Source organism: Panulirus ornatus, chromosome 21 (genome assembly GCF_036320965.1).
Source record: "Panulirus ornatus isolate Po-2019 chromosome 21, ASM3632096v1, whole genome shotgun sequence".
NCBI lineage: Eukaryota > Metazoa > Arthropoda > Malacostraca > Decapoda > Palinuridae > Panulirus > Panulirus ornatus.
The window spans coordinates 1,128,951-1,150,037 of NC_092244.1; the positions used below are offsets into that span (position 1 = coordinate 1,128,951).

A 21,087-nucleotide genomic window follows, 5' to 3' on the forward strand; every position below is an offset into this window, starting at 1 on the left:
ATCAACAAACTTCAGGAGAGCAATAAGATATTTTAGAAGGGTAATACTGAGAGGAAAACAAAAGATCATATGGGAGCATCAGTGAATGGGACAAATGGGTAAGTGGTTACAGGCAGAAATGAGGTGAGTGGGAATAAAGTATTGTTTGATGATAGGGTGGCAGATGTGGGGTATTTAAGATAGGAAGGTATGTAATGGGAGAGAGTCCTAGCAAGTACATTGGTGAAAAGAGAGGCAGATGTCAAAAACCTTGCTGAAAATGAAGTGTGCCAAAGCAGCCTGGGTGGATGGGATTGTAGTTGAACTTCTCAAGGAAAGATAACTGCTATTGATTGGTTAGTTAGGATTTTTGATATATGAATGGCTCATGGTGATGTGCCTGAGGATTGGTAGAATGCCTCTGTGGTGGCATTTTATAAAGGGAAGAGGGCCAATACTGCATGTTCAAATCACAGTGGCTTAAGGTTTTTGAGTGTATCTGGTAAGTTGTATGGGAGAATGTTCATTGAGAGGGCGTTGTCCTGCATTAAGCTTCAGGCTGGGAAGGAACATTGTAGTTCAAGAGTAATAGGTGATGTGTAGATTAGATTTTTGCTCTGAAGAATTTGTGCGAAAAATACTTAGAAAAACATGATTTGTAAGTGGCATTTATGAATCTGGAATAAGCGTATGGTGGGGTTGATGTAGATGTTCTCAGGAAGGTTTTATTGATATATGGTGTTGGTGGAAAGCTACTAAAAGTAGTGAAAAGTTTTATCAAGAGAATAAGACATGTGTGTGAATAGAAAGAGAGCAGGGTGAATTGTTTCATGTGAAGATGGGTCTGCAGCAGGGATGTGTGATTTGTTTGAGTGGGGTGGTGAGGGAAGTAAACATATGGGTTTTAGGAAGTCTGCAGTCTGTTAGGGGTGGGTGGCTTGGGAGATGTGTCATTTATTTCTAGCTGATAAAAAAGTTTTGATAGCAGTTTTAAGTGAGAAAGAACAGTTTGTTTTTGTGTTTGGGAGAGTGTGTGAAAGGAGAAAGTTGTGAATAAAAGCAAGATTATTTGATTTAGTAGAGGAGAGAGACAGGATAGTTGCAATATGAGTTTGAATGGAGAGAACTTAGAGAAAGTGAAGTGTTTGAGTTACCTGGGAGTGGCTATGACAGGAAATGGAACTGTGGGAGCTGAAGTGAGTCATGGGGTGGGTCAAAGGGCAAAGGTCTTGGGAGCGTAATGTATGCAAAGAAAGGTACTATGTGGGAGGAAGATGGGCATACAACAGTGTTGTATTGATGTGAGGCAAAGGCTTTAGATGAGTATGTGTTGAAGATGGTAATTGTGTTTGAATTGAAATGTTTGAGGACACTATTTGGTGTGAGGGGAGTTGATTAAGTAAGAAATGATAGGGAAGAGGGGATATGGTACTAAGAAGAGTTTGTGTGAAAAGGGTGTGCTAAAATGGTTTGGATATGTGTAGAGAATGAGTGAGGAGAGGTTGACAGAGAGGGTATATTTGTCAGAAGTGGAAGGGATAAGGAAAAGAGAGAGACCAAACTGGAGATAGAAGGATGGAGTGAAAGAGGTTTTGCGTGTTGGGGCCTGAACATTTAGGAGGGTGTAAGGTGTGCGCAGGATATAGTGAATTGGAGTAATGTGATATATAGGTGATGATGTGCTGTCAATGGAAGTCTTTGAGACTTGTTTATGGGTGGAAGGTTGTGGTTTTGGTGCACTATACATGACAATCAGAGTGTATTTATGAACAAATGAGGTCATCTCTTCTATTCCTGGCACTACCTTGTTAACATGGGAAACTGCATTTGAGTATGAAATGATATACTTTGCAGTATCCATTTCAAAAACTGGTCTTCACATGAAGTTGACTGCTCCCTCTAAAGAGGCCCTTATTTGAGGTCAACCATCTCTTGAAATGTAATACCCTCCCCTCCTTAAAGATGCTATGGGTAATACCATTCCATATTCCCTAATGCTAGAATTGTGTAACACATAGCATTCTCATTTTTTTATTTGAGTGTTTCTTCAGTCTTACACCTTTCTTGTTTAATGCAATTTTTCTTGCATTTCTTGTATGTTAATTCTCACTTTGTCTGCTTTTCTTATATGCTCCTGTTTCTGAACATGACATTCACTTTTATTACTTTGCAGATGTGTAGGATTTGAAGAGCAGGAGGTAGAAAGAAGAAAGTGTGGTTAGAGTAGGGTACTGGTGGAAGTTATTGACTGTGACCACCAGCAGCACACCACTAACCCTCTTTGCAATAAAGATATGATATCAAGCCATAGAATCTCTTATGCAAACATTTCTGAGAATTTTGTGAACTTGTAATTCTGTCATTGCATTTAGTGATTGAGAAGAAAGTTAATATAACTTAAATTAAACTAGAAGTTAATAGTTGTCTAAGACATATATACAGTAGACTTTGGTGAATTTTAGAATACTTTGTTGTGACAGAGTTCATGAACTGCTACAGACTGACATTATGTGAACTTTTCAAATGTTTAGCATTAGTGCAACAGTATATTACAAGAAGCATAAAGTGAAAACAACAAATGTAAGGTGTTCTGCTGTCACAGATCAAGAAATAAACAGAGTCAATATCTCATAGGGATATGATGTGTGTTGTGTAACTACGAGCATGTCTGGCCGTCACTTGAGCTCCGAGGATCGACGGGAACTGGCCCGTCTAATCAAAATTCTTACACAAAAGATTGTACAAGTGGTAGTTCAAAGTCGTCTTGGGGAGAAGGCCTATACCAAGTCAAAAACACCAGCACAAGGTTCAGAATGGGTAACTATTTTTTTGATTTGTATACATTATTTTTGATGTGTCAATGTCACTGAGGAGAGTATATGTAGTCTCTTTTATTAGAATTAAGTAAATAAAGAAAATACATGTCACATATGTACATGCTTTTCATCGGATATTAAGAAAAAATGAATAATTATTTATTTATTTATTGTATTCTTAAAGGACTGTATGGGTTTAGTGGGCCATGTATCCATTATCATGAGAGTAACATAGGTTATCATATAGTGAAAAGAATCACTTGGAACTTTTGGACCATTGTCATGAGAGTAACTTGAGTTTTAAACCAGGTATTCCCAATCACCAGTCCTTTTTCAGCACATAGATCTACAAGCTCTTCACCATTTCCATTTACAACACTGAACACCCCATGTACACCAATTATTCCCTCAACTGCCACATTGTTTACCTTTGCATTCAAATCACCCGTCACTATAACCCGGTATCTTCCATCAAAACTACTCACACACTCAGCTGCTCCCAAAACACTTGCCTCTCATGATCATTCTTCTCATGCCCAGGTGCATATGCACCAATGATAACCCATCTCTCTCTGTCCACTTTCACTTTTACCCATATCAATCTAGAGTTTACTTTCCTACATTCTATCACATACTCCCACCACTCCTGTTTCAGGAGTAGTGCTACTCCTTCCCTTGCTCTTGACCTCTCACTAACCCCTGACTTTACTCCCAAGACATTCCCAAACCACTCTTCCCCTTTACCCTTGGGCTTCTTTCACTCAGAGCCAAAAAATCCAGGTTTCTTTCCTCAAACATATTACCTATCTCTCCTTTTTTCTCATCTTGGTTACATCCACAGACATTTATACACCCCAATCTGAGCCTTCGAGGAGGACGAGCACTTGCCGTGTGACTCCTTCTTCTGTTTTCCCTTTTAGAAAGTTAAAATACAAGGAGGGGAGGGTTTCCAGCTCCCTGCTCCTGTCCCCTTTTGTCACCTTCTACGACACGTGAGGAATGCGCAGGAAGTATTCTTTCTCCCCTATCCCCAGGGTGTTTATGTATATATATATATATATATATATATATATTTTTTTTTTTTTTTTTTTATACTTTGTTGCTGTCTCCTGCGCCTGCGAGGTAGCGCAAGGAAACAGACGAAAGAAATGGCCCCCCCCCCCATACACATGTACATACACACGTCCACACACGCAAATATACATACCTACACAGCTTTCCATGGTTTACCCCAGACGCTTCACATGCCTTGATTCACTCCACTGACAGCACGTCAACCCCTGTATACCACATCGCTCCAATTCACTCTATTCCTTGCCCTCCTTTCACCCTCCTGCATGTTCAGGCCCCGATCACACAAAATCTTTTTCACTCCATCTTTCCACCTCCAATTTGGTCTCCCTCTTCTCCTCGTTCCCTCCACCTCCGACACATATATCCTCTTGGTCAATCTTTCCTCACTCATTCTCTCCATGTGCCCAAACCATTTCAAAACACCCTCTTCTGCTCTCTCAACCACGCTCTTTTTATTTCCACACATCTCTCTTACCCTTACGTTACTTACTCGATCAAACCACCTCACACCACACATTGTCCTCAAACATCTCATTTCCAGCACATCCATCCTCCTGCGCACAACTCTATCCATAGCCCACGCCTCGCAACCATACAACATTGTTGGAACTACTATTCCTTCAAACATACCCATTTTTGCTTTCTGAGATAATGTTCTCGACTTCCACACATTTTTCAAGGCTCCCAAAATTTTCGCCCCCTCCCCCACCCTATGATCCACTTCCGCTTCCATGGTTCCATCCGCTGCCAGATCCACTCCCAGATATCTAAAACACTTCACTTCCTCCAGTTTTTCTCCATTCAAACTCACCTCCCAATTGACTTGACCCTCAACCCTACTGTACCTAATAACCTTGCTCTTATTCACATTTGCTCTTAACTTTCTTCTTCCACACACTTTACCAAACTCAGTCACCAGCTTCTGCAGTTTCTCACATGAATCAGCCACCAGCGCTGTATCATCAGCGAACAACAACTGACTCACTTCCCAAGCTCTCTCATCCCCAACAGACTTCATACTTGCCCCTCTTTCCAGGACTCTTGCATTTACCTCCCTAACAACCCCATCCATAAACAAATTAAACAACCATGGAGACATCACACACCCCTGCCGCAAACCTACATTCACTGAGAACCAATCACTTTCCTCTCTTCCTACACGTACACATGCCTTACATCCTCGATAAAAACTTTTCACTGCTTCTAACAACTTGCCTCCCACACCATATACTCTTAATACCTTCCACAGAGCATCTGTGGGCAGATTAGAAAGGGTAGTGAGTGGTAGGATGAAGAAGTAAGATTATTAGTGAAAGAGAAGAGAGAGGAATTTGGACGATTTTTGAAGGGAAATAGTGCAATGACTGGGAAATGTATAAAAGAAAGAGGAGGAGGTCAAGAGAAAGGTGCAAGAGGGGAAAAAGAGGGCAAATGAGAGTTGGGGTGAGAGAGTATCATTAAATTTTAGGGAGAATAAAAAGATGTTTTGGAAGGAGGTAATTAAATAAAGTGCGTAAGACAAGAGAACAAATGGGAACATCGGTGAAGGGGGCTAATGGGAGGTAATAACAAGTAGTGGTGATGTGAGGAGATGGAATGAGTATTTTGAAGATTTGATGAATGTGTTAGATGATAGAGTGGCAGATATAGGGTGTTTTGGTTGAGGTGGTATGCGAAGTGAGAGGGTTAGGGAGAATGATTTGGTAAATAGAGAAGAGGTAGTAAAAGCTTTGCGGAATATGAAAGCTGGCAGGGCAGTGGGTTTGGACAGAATTGCAGTGGAATTTATTAATAAAGGGGGTGACTGTGTTGTTAACTGGTTGGTAAGGATATTTAATGTATGTATGACTCATGGTGAGGTGCCTGAGGATTGGGGTAATGCATGCATAGTGCCATTGTACACAGGCAAAGGGGATAAAGGTGAGTGCTTAAATTGCAGAGGTATAAGTCTGTTGAGTATTCCTGGGAAATTATATGGGAGGGTATTGACGGAGAGGGTGAAAGCATGCACATAGCATCAGATTGGGGAAGAGCAGTGTAGTTTCAGAAGTGATAGAGGATGTGTGGATCAGGTGTTTGCTTTGAAGAATGTATGTGAGAAATACTTAGAAAAGCAAATGGATTTGTATGTAGCATTTATGGATGTGGAGAAGGCAAATGATAGAGTTGATAGAGATGCTCAGTGGAAGGTATTAAGAATATATGGTGTGGGAGGTAAGTTGCTAGAAACAGTGAAAATTTTTAATCAAGGATGTAAGGCATGTGTATGAGTAGGAAGAGAGGAAAGTGATTGGTTCTCAGCAAATGTCGGTTTGTGGCAGGGGTGCATGATATCTCCATGGTTGTTTGATTTGTTTATGGGTGGGGTTGTTAGGGAGGTGAATGCAAGAGTTCTGGAGAGAGGGGAAAGTATGCAGTCTGTTGTGGATGAGAGGGTTTAGGAAGTGAGTCAGTTGTTGTTCACTAATGATATGGTACTGGTGGCTGATTCAAGTGAGAAACTGCAGAAGCTGGTGACTGAGTATGGTAAATTGTGTGAAAGAAGAAACCTGAGAGTGGTGATGGGAATGAATAAAGGCAGCAAGTATGAATTATGTACATGTGTATATATGTATATGTCTGTGTATGTATATATATATGTATACCTTGAAATGTATAGGTATGTATATGTATGTGTGTGGACGTGTATGTATATACATGTGTAAGTGGGTGGGTTGGTCCTTTCATCTGTTTCCTTGCGCTACCTCACTAATGTATTAGACAGCGACAAACTATAATAGATAAATATATAGATATAAATAAAAGATGTTTTGGAGGGAGTTAATAAAGTGCGTAAGACAGGAGAACAAATGGGAACATAGGTGAAGGGGGCTAATGGGGAGGTAATAACAATTAGTGGTGATGTCAGAAGGAGATGAAGTGAGTATTTTGGAGGTTTGTTGAATGTGTTAGATGATAGAGTGGCAGATATAGGGTGTTTTTGTCAAGGTGGTATGCGAAGTGAGAGGGTCAGGGAGAATGATTTGGTAAACAGAGAAGAGTTAGTGAAAGCTTTGCAGAAGATTAAAGCCGTCAAGGCGGTGAGTTTGGATGGTATTGCACAGGAATTTGTTTAAAAGGTGGTGACTGTGTTGTTGACTGGTTGGTGAGGATATTCACTGTAGGTATGGCTCATGGTGAAGTGCCTGAGGATTGGCAGAATGCATGCATATTGCCATTGTGCAAAAGGGAAGGGGATAAAGGTGAGTGTTCAAATTACAGAGGTATAAGTCTGTTGAGTAATCTCAGGAAATTATATGGGAGGGTATTGATTGAGAGGGTGAAGGCATGTACAGAGCATCAGACTGAGGAAGAGCAGTGTGGTTTCAGAAGTGGTAGAGGATGTATGGATCAGGTGTTTGCTTTGAGAATGTATGTGAGAAATATTCAGAAAATCAGATGGTGTGGGAGGTAAGTCGTTAGAAGCAGAGAAAAGTTTTTGTCAAGGATGTAAGGCATGTGTACAAGTAGGAAGAGAGGAAAGTGATTGGTTCGCTGTGAATGTCAGTTTTTGGAAGGGGTGTGTGATGTCTCCATGGTTGTTTAATTTGTTTATGGATGGGGTTGTTAGGGAGGTGAATGCAAGAGTTTTGGAGAGAAGGGCAAGTATGCAGTTTGTTGTGGATGAGAGGGCTTGAGAAGTGAGTCAGTTGTTGTTTGCTGATGATACAGCACTGGTGGATGATTTGGGTGAGAAACTGCAGAAGCTGGTGATTGAGTTTGGTAAAGTGTATGAAAGAAGAAAGCTGAGAGTAAATGTGAATAAGAGCAAGGTTATTAGGTACAGTAGGGTTGAGGGACAAGTCAGTTGGGAGGTAAGTTTGAATGGAGAAAAACTGGAGGAAGTGAATTGTTTTAGATATCTGGGAGTGGATGTGGCAGCAGATTTAACCATGGAAGTGGAAGTGAGTCACAATGTGGGGGAGGGGGTGAACGTTCTGGGAGAGTTGAAGAATGTGTGAAAGGCGAGAACATTATCTCAGAGAGCAAAAATGGATATGTTTGAAGGAAAAGTGTTTCCAACAATGTTATATGGTTGCAAGGTGTGGGCTGTAGATAGGGTTGCCCGGTGAGGGTGGATGTGTTGGAAATGAGATGTTTGAGGACAATATGTGGTATGAGGTGGTTTGATCGAGTAAGTAATGAAAGGGTGATAGAGATGATTGGTAACAAAAAGAGTGTGGTTGAGAGAGCAGAAGAGGGTGTATTGAAATGGTTTGGTCACATGGAGAGAATGAGTGAGGAAAGATTGACAAAGAGGCTGTATGTGTCAGAAGTGAAGGGAACGAGGAGAAATGGGAGACCAAATTGGAGGTGGAAGGATGGAGTGAAAAAGATTCTGAGCGATTGGGGCCTGAACATGCAAGAGGGTGAAAGGTGTGCAAGGAATAAAGTGAATTGGAACGATATGGTATGCCGGAGTCGACATGTTGTCAGTGGATTGAACCAGGGCATGTGAGTGTGTGGGGTGAACCATGGAAAGTTTTGTGGGGCCTGGATGTAGAAAAGGAGCTGTGGTTTCAGTGCATTATACATGACAGCAAGAGACTGAGTGTGAGTGAATGTATCCTTTGTTGTCTTTTCCTAGCGCTGCCTTGCACGCGAGCATGGGGAGGTGGGTGTCATTTCATGTGTGGCGGGGTGGCGATGGGAATGAATAAAGGCAGCAAGTATGAATTAGGTGCATGTGTGTAAATGTATATGTCTGTATATATATATATATATGTATATATATATATATATATATATATATATATATATATATATATATATATATATATATATATGTATATATATATATATATATATATATATGTTTTTTTTTTTTTTTTTTTTTGCTTTGTCGCTGTCTCCCGCGTTTGCGAGGTAGCGCAAGGAAACAGACGAAAGAAATGGCCCAACCCACCCCCATACACATGTATATACATACGTCCACACACGCAAATATACATACCTACACAGCTTTCCATGGTTTACCCCAGACGCTTCACATGCTCCGATTCAATCCACTGACAGCACGTCAACCCCGGTATACCACATCGCTCCAATTCACTCTATTCCTTGCCCGCCTTTCACCCTCCTGCATGTTCAGGCCCCGATCACACAAAATCTTTTTCACTCCATCTTTCCACCTCCAATTTGGTCTCCCTCTTCTCCTCGCTCCCTCCACCTCCGACACATATATCCTCTTGGTCAATCTTTCCTCACTCATTCTCTCCATGTGCCCAAACCATTTCAAAACACCCTCTTCTGCTCTCTCAACCACGCTCTTTTTATTTCCACACATCTCTCTTACCCTTACATTACTCGATCAAACCACCTCACACCACACATTGTCCTCAAACATCTCATTTCCAGCACATCCATCCTCCTGCACACAACTCTATCCATAGCCCACGCCTCGCAACCATACAACATTGTTGGAACCACTGTTCCTTCAAACATACCCATTTTTGCTTTCTGAGATAGTGTTCTCGACTTCCACACATTCTTCAAGGCTCCCAGAATTTTCGCCCCCTCCCCCACCCTATGATTCACTTCCGCTTCCATGGTTCCATCCGCTGCCAGATCCACTCCCAGATATCTAAAACACTTCACTTCCTCCAGTTTTTCTCCATTCAAACTCACCTCCCAATTGACTTGACCCTCAACCCTACTGTACCTAATAACCTTGCTCTTATTCACATTTACTCTTAACTTTCTTCTTTCACACACTTTACCAAACTCAGTCACCAGCTTCTGCAGTTTTTCACATGAATCAGCCACCAGCGCTGTATCATCAGCGAACAACAACTGACTCACTTCCCAAGCTCTCTCATCCCCAACAGACTTCATACTTGCCCCTCTTTCCAAAACTCTTGCATTCACCTCCCTAACAACCCCATCCATAAACAAATTAAACAACCATGGAGACATCACACACCCCTGCCGCAAACCTACATTCACTGAGAACCAATCACTTTCCTCTCTTCCTACACGTACACATGCCTTACATCCTCGATAAAAACTTTTCACTGCTTCTAACAACTTTCCTCCCACACCATATACTCTTAATACCTTCCACAGAGCATCTCTGTCAACTCTATCATATGCCTTCTCCAGATCCATAAATGCTACATACAAATCCATTTGCTTTTCTAAGTATTTCTCACATACATTCTTCAAAGCAAACACCTGATCCACACATCCTCTACCACTTCTGAAACCACACTGCTCTTCCCCAATCTGATGCTCTGTACATGCCTTCACCCTCTCAATCAATACCCTCCCATATAATTTACCAGGAATACTCAACAAACTTATACCTCTGTAATTTGAGCACTCACTCTTATCCCCTTTGCCTTTGTACAATGGCACTATGCACGCATTCCGCCAATCCTCAGGCACCTCACCGTGAGTCATACATACATTAAATAACCTTACCAACCAGTCAACAAATGTATAAGTATGTATATGTGTGTGTGTGGATGCGTATGTACATATATGTGGATGGGTTGGGCCATTCTTTTATCTGTTTTCTTGCGCTAACTTGCTGATGCAGGAGAGAGCGACAAAGTATGATAGATAAAGATAAATGAATAATAATGATATAGTGTTTATGGGATAGCCTTGACTAGGGCCTCAGTTGTCTTTCCTGTCTCAGCTTATATAGAAAAGAATATGTGAGGAATTCAATAATGAGTTCAAAAGTGTTGTCACATTTGAAAACACTATAGCTTTAGAAAACATTGAGTTATCTAGAAAAGACATTAACAGAATATTAAAAGGTCTTGATCTGTACAAGGTTCATACAAGATTCCTCCATCAACAAGGAGGAACTCAGTATTGAAGCTTTAAGTTTTTGGAATCTTTATACTCAATTTTTAGAGAAAAGTACAGGAAATACCTTACATAATCTAGGATTTTATAATCATCCATTGACTCATTTTCAATGTACCTGGAAGCTTTTCAGACCTTTCTAGAAAGTTTGAATGTCACTGAAGCCTTATATACTGAGATACTCAGTATATGGAAAGCTCACCGATAAGGATGACTTTATTGTCCATCAGCACATGGTGACAGGACTGAGTCTGAATTACTAACAAATTTTTTTTGAGGGGCTTTTATGGTATGTATTGCAGAGATCCTGAAGGATGAATGGAACATATTGTGAGTCATACATGAAACTGGGTTACAATAAGGGCCTGTTAATTGAACTCAAATAAAAGGTCTGGGATTCAAGAAAGAAGTTCTGGTGATGACTTTAGAAATAATCCTGGGAGGAAAAGACCCCTTGTGGTACCTAACTCATAGCATGCAATACAAATTAAGGATATTGTAGAATTGCTATCTGTGGATGTAATGACCATGGCAGGAGTAAATACAGGAGATATACACAACTCCTTATAGAGGGTGTGAGAGGAATTATTATGGTAAGACTTGTCATGGTCTACTGGTGAGGCTGCAGGAACAATGAATAACATAAGACACCACCACAGCACCTTTTTGTAGGTGGTGCATATGTATGAGGAGGGACATGTACCAAGATGAAGGGAGAATGAGTGTTTTTCACCAGGAAATAAATGCAGGTAGAAGACAAGAAAACTTTGGAAGTGGCCCATGTTGCCATTTAAAGAAATAATAAAATCAAAGCAGGAAGCTTCATCTAGGCCAAAGCAGCAGCAGAAGTAGTGCTTTGTAACTGGACAGTTTATGGCAAGCAAGTGTCATTAATGGACCAATCAGGTAAAAACACTTCTCAATGTCCAATTCCTTGATCCACTACTTTTATTTAAAAGCTTGTGTGCCTGTCAGGTTGTATCAGTATTCTCCTGAAGAAGATTTTGTCAGAACTAGTTGAGAAGAATAAATTCCCAAATTTTTCTTTGAAGTCATTATTAGTTGTAACTTCCCTTTGTGTTTCTTCTACTTTTGTCGTACTTTTACATTGTTCATGTTTTCTATGAGATTACTTTATGTGGGCATGCTTTCAAGCTGCTTAGGGGGTTAAGTCTTTGGGAAGGAAATATGTTTTAAAGTGTTATGAACCATTTCTTTCCCTAAGGCAGATACCCACGAACATCATTTGTTTATAATTTCTTTGCTTTTCCCTTTTTTCTTCAGTAGAAAAATCTTTCATCAATCCTAGCTAAGGCCTTCCTGAGTTAAACACTAGGAATCTTAAAGAATGAGGTTTGCAGGGTAACTGGAGCCTTGACATCAGGTATGTTGATGACATCATGGTCCAAGTGGTTGCTGATTGTTCAGGGTCCCCCATGTAATACAGTTGTCTGATACCACCTGTGGGATGGTCATTGAATTGAGAAATTCTCATTAGGTATGTCTATATATTTAGGAGGTAGAAAGTTCTTACTTACAGTTAGGTAAGCTTCCTCCCAGGTTGCTTTTGAGGCTGTGATTCAGGAAGAGAAGTTTTTCACTCTTCAAAACTTACAGTTTTAGATAAAAACTTATTCACAAAATTATCCGATTTCCAAATACAGAAAAAATAACAAGATGGTAATACCTGTCTGAGTGATAAATCATCATACTCTTCTTCTGCTTTGCAGTTCAACTTGGGTATTGAAGACATTCAAGAGATACAGCAGGAGACAAAGAGAGGCTTGGGAGGACACCTGCCAGATGTTGGGAAGCCGCTTGTCGTGGAAATTCTTCTCCGAACACCAGAGTCAGAAAGCCTAGTATTGGAACTATGGACTCTAACAATTCTTGATGCATGTGACACATCACCTGCCAGGATAAACCCAACAATCTACAATAGAATGACGGTAGGAGTTGTATTTATTAAAAGTTGTATTTATTAAAGCCTCAACCTTGCAGGTTGAGGCTTTTTTTTTATTTCATTAGTTTACATGTAAACTAATGAAGATATGTTGTTTTGGTATTAAGGTTCTTATGTACAGTACTACTAATTTAATATTTTATGTCTGTCATGTTTATTCTCTAACATCAACTATTCTTGGAAAGAACTGGAGGACTACTAGAATTATAAAAGCACAAAATGTTTTTCAGAAGTCTTACCTGTATGGTAATTTCTCCTAAGTTGCATAATTTTGGTTTGGTATTTTACTATAAGAAACAAAAGTATCTCCATAGGATTATATAGATTTCTCAGTGTAGAAGCTACTTCAAGGTTATGTAGCAGGTGTCTAGATACTATATTATATGAAACAAAAGTTTCTCTATGGTGATCATATAAGATACCAGTGTGATATGCAGTGGATGTATAGATACTGTCAGAGACATGCTCCTACTTGGCCCGACTCTGATATGGACTTTTTTCCGTGACTAGAGCCCTCAACATTAAAAGAAAATGTTGATCATATAAGATTATTGATGTAGTAACTGTTACAGGGGTATTGTTTCATGTGTCTACTAGGTGTAAAAGAGTGGGAAAAGGTTGAGTGTGGCCATCCTGTAGTCTAACCAGTGTGGTAGAAACTCTTGGGTGGTGCTGGATGTGTCTAATGGATATTAAAGAATGGGAGAAACCTGTGTGTTTGCCTGATAGTCCTGCCAGTGTAGTAGCTATTCCTGAGTGATGCTGAATATTTATTGTGGCTCTTAGGGAATAGAAGAAGGTTCTTTGTAGACCATCCTGTTTTCCTACCATTATTAGTGAAGACTGTGGACTATCCTGTTTTCTCACCATTATCAGTGAAGGCTCTTTGTGTACCATTCTGTTTTCTTACCATTATTGGTGTAACAGCAACTCCTGGTGTGATGTTACATAGGTAGAAGAGTATAGGAATTCTTGAGTGATGATCATGTTTCGTCTTGAAGTAAACCATTAGTTAGTCTCACTGGTTTGGTAGTTAGCAAGTTCTTGTGTTGACCTTCAAAGTTACATATTTTTATATTATGAGAAGGGAGTGCAGCACTTGTGGTGCTCATCGCTTGAATTTTCTCATCCATTAAACATCAGAAACTTTTGTACATTGCCAGCATTCACAGCTTCATCACTTGAGTGTACCTGTATTCAAATCACCTACCACTTTAATATCAAAAAGTTACTACTTTACATTCTTTCCAACATCCTTCAAGCTTATCTTTATGTTGTGACATTTGGTTGCTGTATCTGGATCTCCCAAAGAACTGTTTTCTGTTAGCATCATCAAAATGATGTCGTTACTTGAAGGATGTAATCAAGTCACCTCTTACTCATCTCTCTTCCTTGGTGAGTAAATTGATGTCTCCCAACCCCTCACTTTAGCTTTTTAATTCACTTTTAATTTTACCCTTCTCTGGACCCTTTCAGTTAATCTTTTAAGCTTCCTTTTGTATGATGACCTGACTTTGGAAGGTTATTCTAGTTTTGGTCTATGTTGTGAGTTATTTACCAGTTTTCCTTTTCCATGTACTTGAATGTGATTCTGTTTGCCAGTTGACAGTCTATCTCAGCATATTTTAAGACATTTGTCTCTGTCAAGAGATAAGGTACTATGACAACTCCCGGGTCTCTATCAAAGATTCCTGTACCTTATTTCTTGCTAGATAGTAATTGTGCCAAGACCCTCATTTACTTTTACTCTTCCACATTATTTTGAATTTAATCTGATTGAATTTTATCAGTTATGTAACATACCAGATTTTGGAATTTTAGATTACTTTGTAATGTGGTAAAATTCGCGTCACTTTTACTTCCACTATTAACATGGTATATCAGCATACATGTTCATGTAAGAGTCCAGTCCATCTGTGAAGTTACATGGATCAAGAAGAGCAGTAGTCCCAAAACTGAGTCTTGTAGCATTTTACCTGTGACCCTAGCCCATTTCAAGAATGCTCCTTTAACCTGTTTCTTTGCTCCCTTCTACTTAGGTAATCTTCTATCTGTTGAAAATATCTCCCCCGTATTGATGTTGGAAAATCAAACCTCTTAACTAATCTCCTTTTTGGTACAGGGTTAAATGCTTTCTTACTGTCAAGGAACACACAACCTAAATACCCATATTTTTTGTCTAAAATGGAGTTCATTCTCTCATAGAAATTCAAGATTTGTAACACTTGCCTTTCTTTCCTTGAAGCTTTGATTTCTCTCATGTTGTTGGTCTCTCTTTTGGAAGTAGCAATCCATTTGATGTTTGATTATATTTTCCATTGTTCTACAAACTAAAGTTGCTTATGAGACTAATCTACAGTTCATTGTAATTTCCTGATTTCCTTTCTAATCCTTTTGTCCTGAACCCCAACTTTCTATGCTTTGTATTTTGCTGCAGGGCTTGACTTTCACACCCTTTGTTTGCTTATAATTGACACCTTTTAGATTATGGCACCATAGGCATGTTGACAGGAAGTTAGCAGAGGCTGTGAGCATGAACTTTGCCAAATAAGAGAAAAGGAAGGATGTTTGGGCTGGGTTGCTCTTAAGATGTCAGGAGTAGATTGAACTTGAGTTGCTGTAGCAGAACAAACTTCAGTAGAGTATATTTGGGTTTTTTGGTATATTTTGGGTTTTTGGCAGTGAGAATGAATAAAGGCAGAGTGAATAGTGTGCATGTGTTTATATGTAGGTGTCTGTGTGTGTATATATATGTGTACATTGAGATGTATGGGTATGTATATTTGCGTGTGTGGACGTGTATGTATATACATGTGTATGGGGGTGGGTTGGGCCATTTCTTTTGTCTGTTTCCTTGCGCTACCTCGCAAACTCGGGAGACAGCGACAAAGCAAAATAAAAAAAAAATTATTCAAAATTAATTAATTTCAGGCAAAATAGATGTTTGTATGCTTTTTTGTGCTCATACAAATGCGGGAGACAGCGACAAAGCAAAATAAAAGAAAAATAACAAACCCTGAAATGTGTATTGATGTAACAGAAATAAGAAGACTGCAGTAGTAACCTTGTTTTTCTGGCAGTGCTGATGCAGTTATGTCTCATCCCGTTTGATGTTTTATGGTGGTAGTAGAATCATGAGCATATAGTCAAGTTCTTTATTTTTGTAATGAGGAAGGAACTTTCTTTATATCGCCAAAGTGAAAATGAGAATTTTCTCTACTACGTATTTGCTTTGTCTCCATCCCTACTGAGGTAATTAGGATGTTTTCCTAGTCCACAGTGAGAGAGTTAAAAGGTAGGTAGAACATTTGTTCTCTTCCTCTCCTTTAGCACTACATCTTTTTCTAGCATCAGTTATTTTTCATACTTTCTTGTCATTTTCCGTGTTTGTGAGGTAGCACAAGGAACAGATGAAGAAAGAGCTTCATCCTTTTACATCCATTCAGTAGCTTTAATGTCTAATGCACCAAAACAACAGCCTCCGTATCCAGAACCAGGCCTTACAGACCTTTCCGCGGTTTCCTGTGGTTGCTTCACATCCTCTGATTCAGTCCAGTCCATTGACAGCACGTCAGTGCCTGTATAACACATTGCTCCAGTTAACTCAATCATATGCATGCCTTTCACCCTCCTGCATGTTTAGGCCCTGAACATTCAAAATCTTTTTCACTTCATCCTTCCATCTCCAGTTTGGTCTCTCCCTTCTCATTGTCTCCCTCTACTTTTGCTACATATATCCATTTTGTCAACTTCTCTCATTCTCTCCATATGTTCAAACTATTTCAGCACACCCACTTCAGCTCTCTCATTCATACTCTTCTTGTTACCACACCTCTCTTACCCTACCATTACTTTTTTGATCAACCTTCTTCACACCACATATTATCCTCATATTATTTCCTTTCCAACACATTTACCCGCTTTTGAACATTTTCATCTAAAGTCTATGCTTTGCATCCATACAGCATCTGATATTGGTATGACTGTACCTTCAGACAAAAACATTTTCACCTTCTCAGACAGTTACCTGTCTTTCCACAACTTCCTTAGTGTTTCCAAAACCTTTGCCCCCTCATCTTACAAGTGTATGTGCTCACTCCTCCAGCTCATGGAGAAACTTCATAAAGAGAATTAGCCTTATATTGGGTCATTTGATTCAAATAGCCTAGTTATATCTTTTTTAGCAATTTCAGTGCTTTCCCAGATCTCTTCCCCGTCTTATCTTCCTGGTGTTTGTACTATAGTCCTCCAACGGTAAACTAAACTACTGAACTAAAATTTAGCTGCTCACATACTTTTCCTCATCCTCAACAGCTCTTCCTTTAGAATCCTTAGCTTGGTTAGCTGTTTTTTTTTACTAATGATTGCTCCTGATGAATTTATGGAAAAGTTTTGGATTATCTTTTGTCTTGTCCATGATATTTTTTTCATAGTTCTTCTTCCACTTCCTCCTTGTATTGCAGTACTTTTTTTTTTTTGCTCACTTGTGTCTTTCAATTACCTATTGGCTTTTATATCACCTGTATCTCCTCCATAGTACATCTTTAAGTTGTTTTGCTTTTTGGAATATTTTATTGACCCATATCTATCTCTTTCTTATTATATTTTCTCCAGTATCAGCCTTTGGTATCCATGTACTAACCCCTTTTCAGATTTCATGGAGCTTTTTGTAACATTGGTCTGTGCTTTGGCTGTGGAACTCCAATTTCCACTTTGTGTTCTCCTTGCATTTGTTATCTCTGCATAGTTTGATTACATTTCTATTTCAAATCAGGTTTGCTCTTGGCTTCTCCATTTTTGTCCTTTTATTCTGAAGAGTTGCTTCTCTAATGCATAGGTTTGGTCCTTCCTTGTATGGCTTATGGCTTTCTCCTCTGGGGTGTTCTAGTTCTGCATCCTTGCCAGATGCAGTTCGGTCTAAACAGTCTGATTTATCACTTCTCTTGGGCAAACCTCACTTCTTGACCTACTGCAGTGTTGATTCACTTTCCCTCTCCTATACAAATGACTTTGGTTTTTGCTTTTGATAGCTAACTGCTTGTATGCCCCCACCATTAGCTGCACCACTTAATACTGGGCAAACTACTGCATCACGTGACTATTGTAGGGCTTATGGGAACTCAAAGGTGGATAATTTTGAGTGGTTGCTTTTTCTACACCTTGAAGCTGAGGAACTCTCTATGCCCTTATGTCTTTCTCAGTTGCTATGACATGGCACTTTTTAAAAGGCTGGTCTTTTGTTCCCTTCAGAATTCTTAAATAATACTTTTCTTATCTCCTCTTTTTCCTTCTCAGTAACCTTTTTTATATATTGATTGAGGCCTGGCCATGATATGGACTTTTGTCTGTGAGTGGAACCTCCAACTTAAAACAATGAATACCCATATTGAAATATTATATTGTCACTTTTCCCTTTTCTTCATATTCAAGACTTGTCACAGACAAAAGTTCACACTGGGCTAGGCCTTAATTGAAATACAAAAAGGGGTTAAAATGAGAGAGAGCATGCTGGGCCCTGATACTCTTCCCATCCCACGAAACCCACTCTGCTTTCATTTCTGCTCAGAACCACTGGGAAGCTGTTCTTTAAAGAGTCAAGCACATGTTAGTAAAAAGAAATTCTGCTGATCTGACTACAGTTCTTCTTCTGACATATATTTTTGGACCTTCACAAAAGAAAAACTTAAATAACTTTTTTTTTTTTTTTTTTTTTTTTTTTTTTATACTTTGTCGCTGTCTCCCGCGTTTGCGAGGTAGCGCAAGGAAACAGACGAAAGAAATGGCCCAACCCCCCCCCCATACACATGTACATACACACGTCCAGACACGCAAATATACATACCTACACAGCTTTCCATGGTTTACCCCAGACGCTTCACATGCCTTGCTTCAATCCACTGACAGCACGTCAACCCCTGTATACCACATGACTCCAATTCACTCTATTTCTTGCCCTCCTTTCACCCTCCTGCATGTTCAGGCCCCGATCACACAAATCTTTTTCACTCCATCTTTCCACCTCCAATTTGGTCTCCCTCTTCTCCTCGTTCCCTCCACCTCCGACACATATATCCTCTTGGTCAATCTCTCCTCACTCATTCTCTCCATGTGCCCAAACCATTCCAAAACACCCTCTTCTGCTCTCTCGACCACGCTCTTTTTATTTCCACACATCTCTCTTACCCTTACGTTACTTACTCGATCAAACCACCTCACACCACACATTGTCCTCAAACATCTCATTTCCAGCACATCCATCCTCCTGCGCACATCTCTATCCATAGCCCACGCCTCGCAACCATACAGCATTGTTGGAACCACTATTCCCTCAAACATACCCATTTTTGCTTTCCGAGATAATGTTCTCGACTTCCACACATTTTTCAAGGCTCCCAAAATTTTCGCCCCCTCCCCCACCCTATGATCCACTTCCGCTTCCATGGTTCCATCCGCTGACAGATCCACTCCCAGATATCTAAAACACTTCACTTCCTCCAGTTTTTCTCCATTCAAACTCACCTCCCAATTGACTTGACCCTCACCCCTACTGTACCTAATAACCTTGCTCTTATTCACATTTACTCTCAACTTTCTTCTTCCACACACTTTACCAAACTCAGTCACCAGCTTCTGCAGTTTCTCACATGAATCAGCCACCAGCGCTGTATCATCAGCGAACAACAATTGACTCACTTCCCAAGCTCTCTCATCCCCAACAGACTTCATACTTGCCCCTCTTTCCAGGACTCTTGCATTTACCTCCTTTACAACCCCATCCATAAACAAATTAAACAACCATGGAGACATCACACACCCCTGCCGCAAACCTACATTCACTGAGAACCAATCACTTTCCTCTCTTCCTACACGTACACATGCCTTACATCCTCGATAAAAACTTTTCACTGCTTCTAACAACTTGCCTCCCACACCATATATTCTTAATACCTTCCACAGAGCATCTCTATCAACTCTATCATATGCCTTCTCCAGATCCATAAATGCTACATACAAATCCATTTGCTTTTCTAAGTATTTCTCACATACATTCTTCAAATAACTTATTAAACCTTTCTTTTGACATTGATCAATTAGTAGCTGACTCCCTAAATGATGTAGCTGCTCTTTTTGGTTTTTATCATATTCCTTTGGATGATTCTCTTCTAATCCTCCTCCTTCATCTCCTCCCATTGAAACTATGCCATCTCCCATATTCCTCTTGCACAGGGTATGCCACATGCTCTTCTAGCTTCAGGTGGACAAGATGTATAGCCCAGGTGGCATACATCCTCAAGCCCTATAAGAGTGTACCACTGAACTGCCTCAGATCCTTTCTTACTTATTTTGCCTTTGTCTTAAAGCTCAGACTTTTCCGTCATCTAGAAAGTATGCCTTGATGCAGCCCATCTCAAAGAAAGGAGACTGCTCTAACCCCTCAGATTGCCACTTCATTGCCTTCCCTTCTGCTATCTTTAAGGTCCTAGAAATTCTTAGCTCTCAGTTGCTCAAACACTTTCTGGTCACCTGCATGGATATCACAGCACTAAGTCTACTGGTAACCTCTTGTATCCTCTCCTAGGGATTTTGATTAAACTTTTGCAAGGCCCTTGACATCTCTGGAGCATTTGACAGGGTGTGGCATAAGTATTTGCTTTTTAAACTCACTTCATATGATTTTCGTGCTTCTCTCTATTCCCTTAAGTATTATTTCCTTTCTCACCATTCCATTACAGTAGGTGTTGATAAAGCAACTTTCCCTTCCTTTTCTGTATACAATAATGTTCCTCAAGGTTCTGTCCTACCATCTATTTTCTGTCCTCTCTCAGTAAATGGTCTTTCTTCTACTTCTAACCCTAATCATTCTTATGATGACTCCCTTTTGGATACATCAACTCATTTCCCTTCCTTCTTGAAAAAAATACTTGTTCTCCCTACTGAATATATATTCTCTCGTATCTTGGACCTGTGCAACATCGGAGAATGGATGAGTAAATGCTTAGTTAAATTTGTTAGTACTAAAAAGGTCTGTGTGGACTGGAAGTGGATAGGAAGCTGTGGTATCTGTGCATAACACATGACAGCTAGAGACTGGGTGTGAATGAACGTGGCATTTTTGTCTGTTTTCCTGGCACTGCCTCACTGAAGCAGGGGGCAGTGATGCTGTTCCCTGTGGTGCAGGGTAGTGCCGGGAATGGATGAAGGCAAGCAAGTATGAATATGTACATGTGTATATATGTGTATGTCTGTGTATGTGTATGTATATATATATTTTTTTTTTTTTTTTTTGCTTAGTTGCTGACACTGACAGCACGTCAACCCCGGTATACCACATCGATCCAATTCAGTCTATTCCTTGCCCTCCTTTCACCCTCCTGCATGTTCAGGCCCCGATCACAC

At 39.9% G+C, this 21,087-nt stretch overlaps 1 protein-coding gene across 2 annotated transcripts in view; it reads left to right on the top strand.

Moving 5' to 3' along the window:
- The first annotated feature begins 2,166 nt into the window (after positions 1-2,166).
- Atg13 (Autophagy-related 13) overlaps positions 2,167-21,087 on the top strand; it is a 70,819-nt gene continuing 51,898 nt past the window's right edge. The window contains exons 1-2 of one of the 2 annotated variants that reach the window (XM_071675427.1): positions 2,167-2,796; positions 12,458-12,676. In XM_071675427.1, coding sequence (XP_071531528.1) covers positions 2,644-2,796; positions 12,458-12,676 — 372 coding nt within the window. In that variant the 5' untranslated portion in view covers positions 2,167-2,643. The remainder of the gene's footprint in view (positions 2,797-12,457; positions 12,677-21,087) is intronic. The other variant, XM_071675426.1, reaches the window with a different exon arrangement.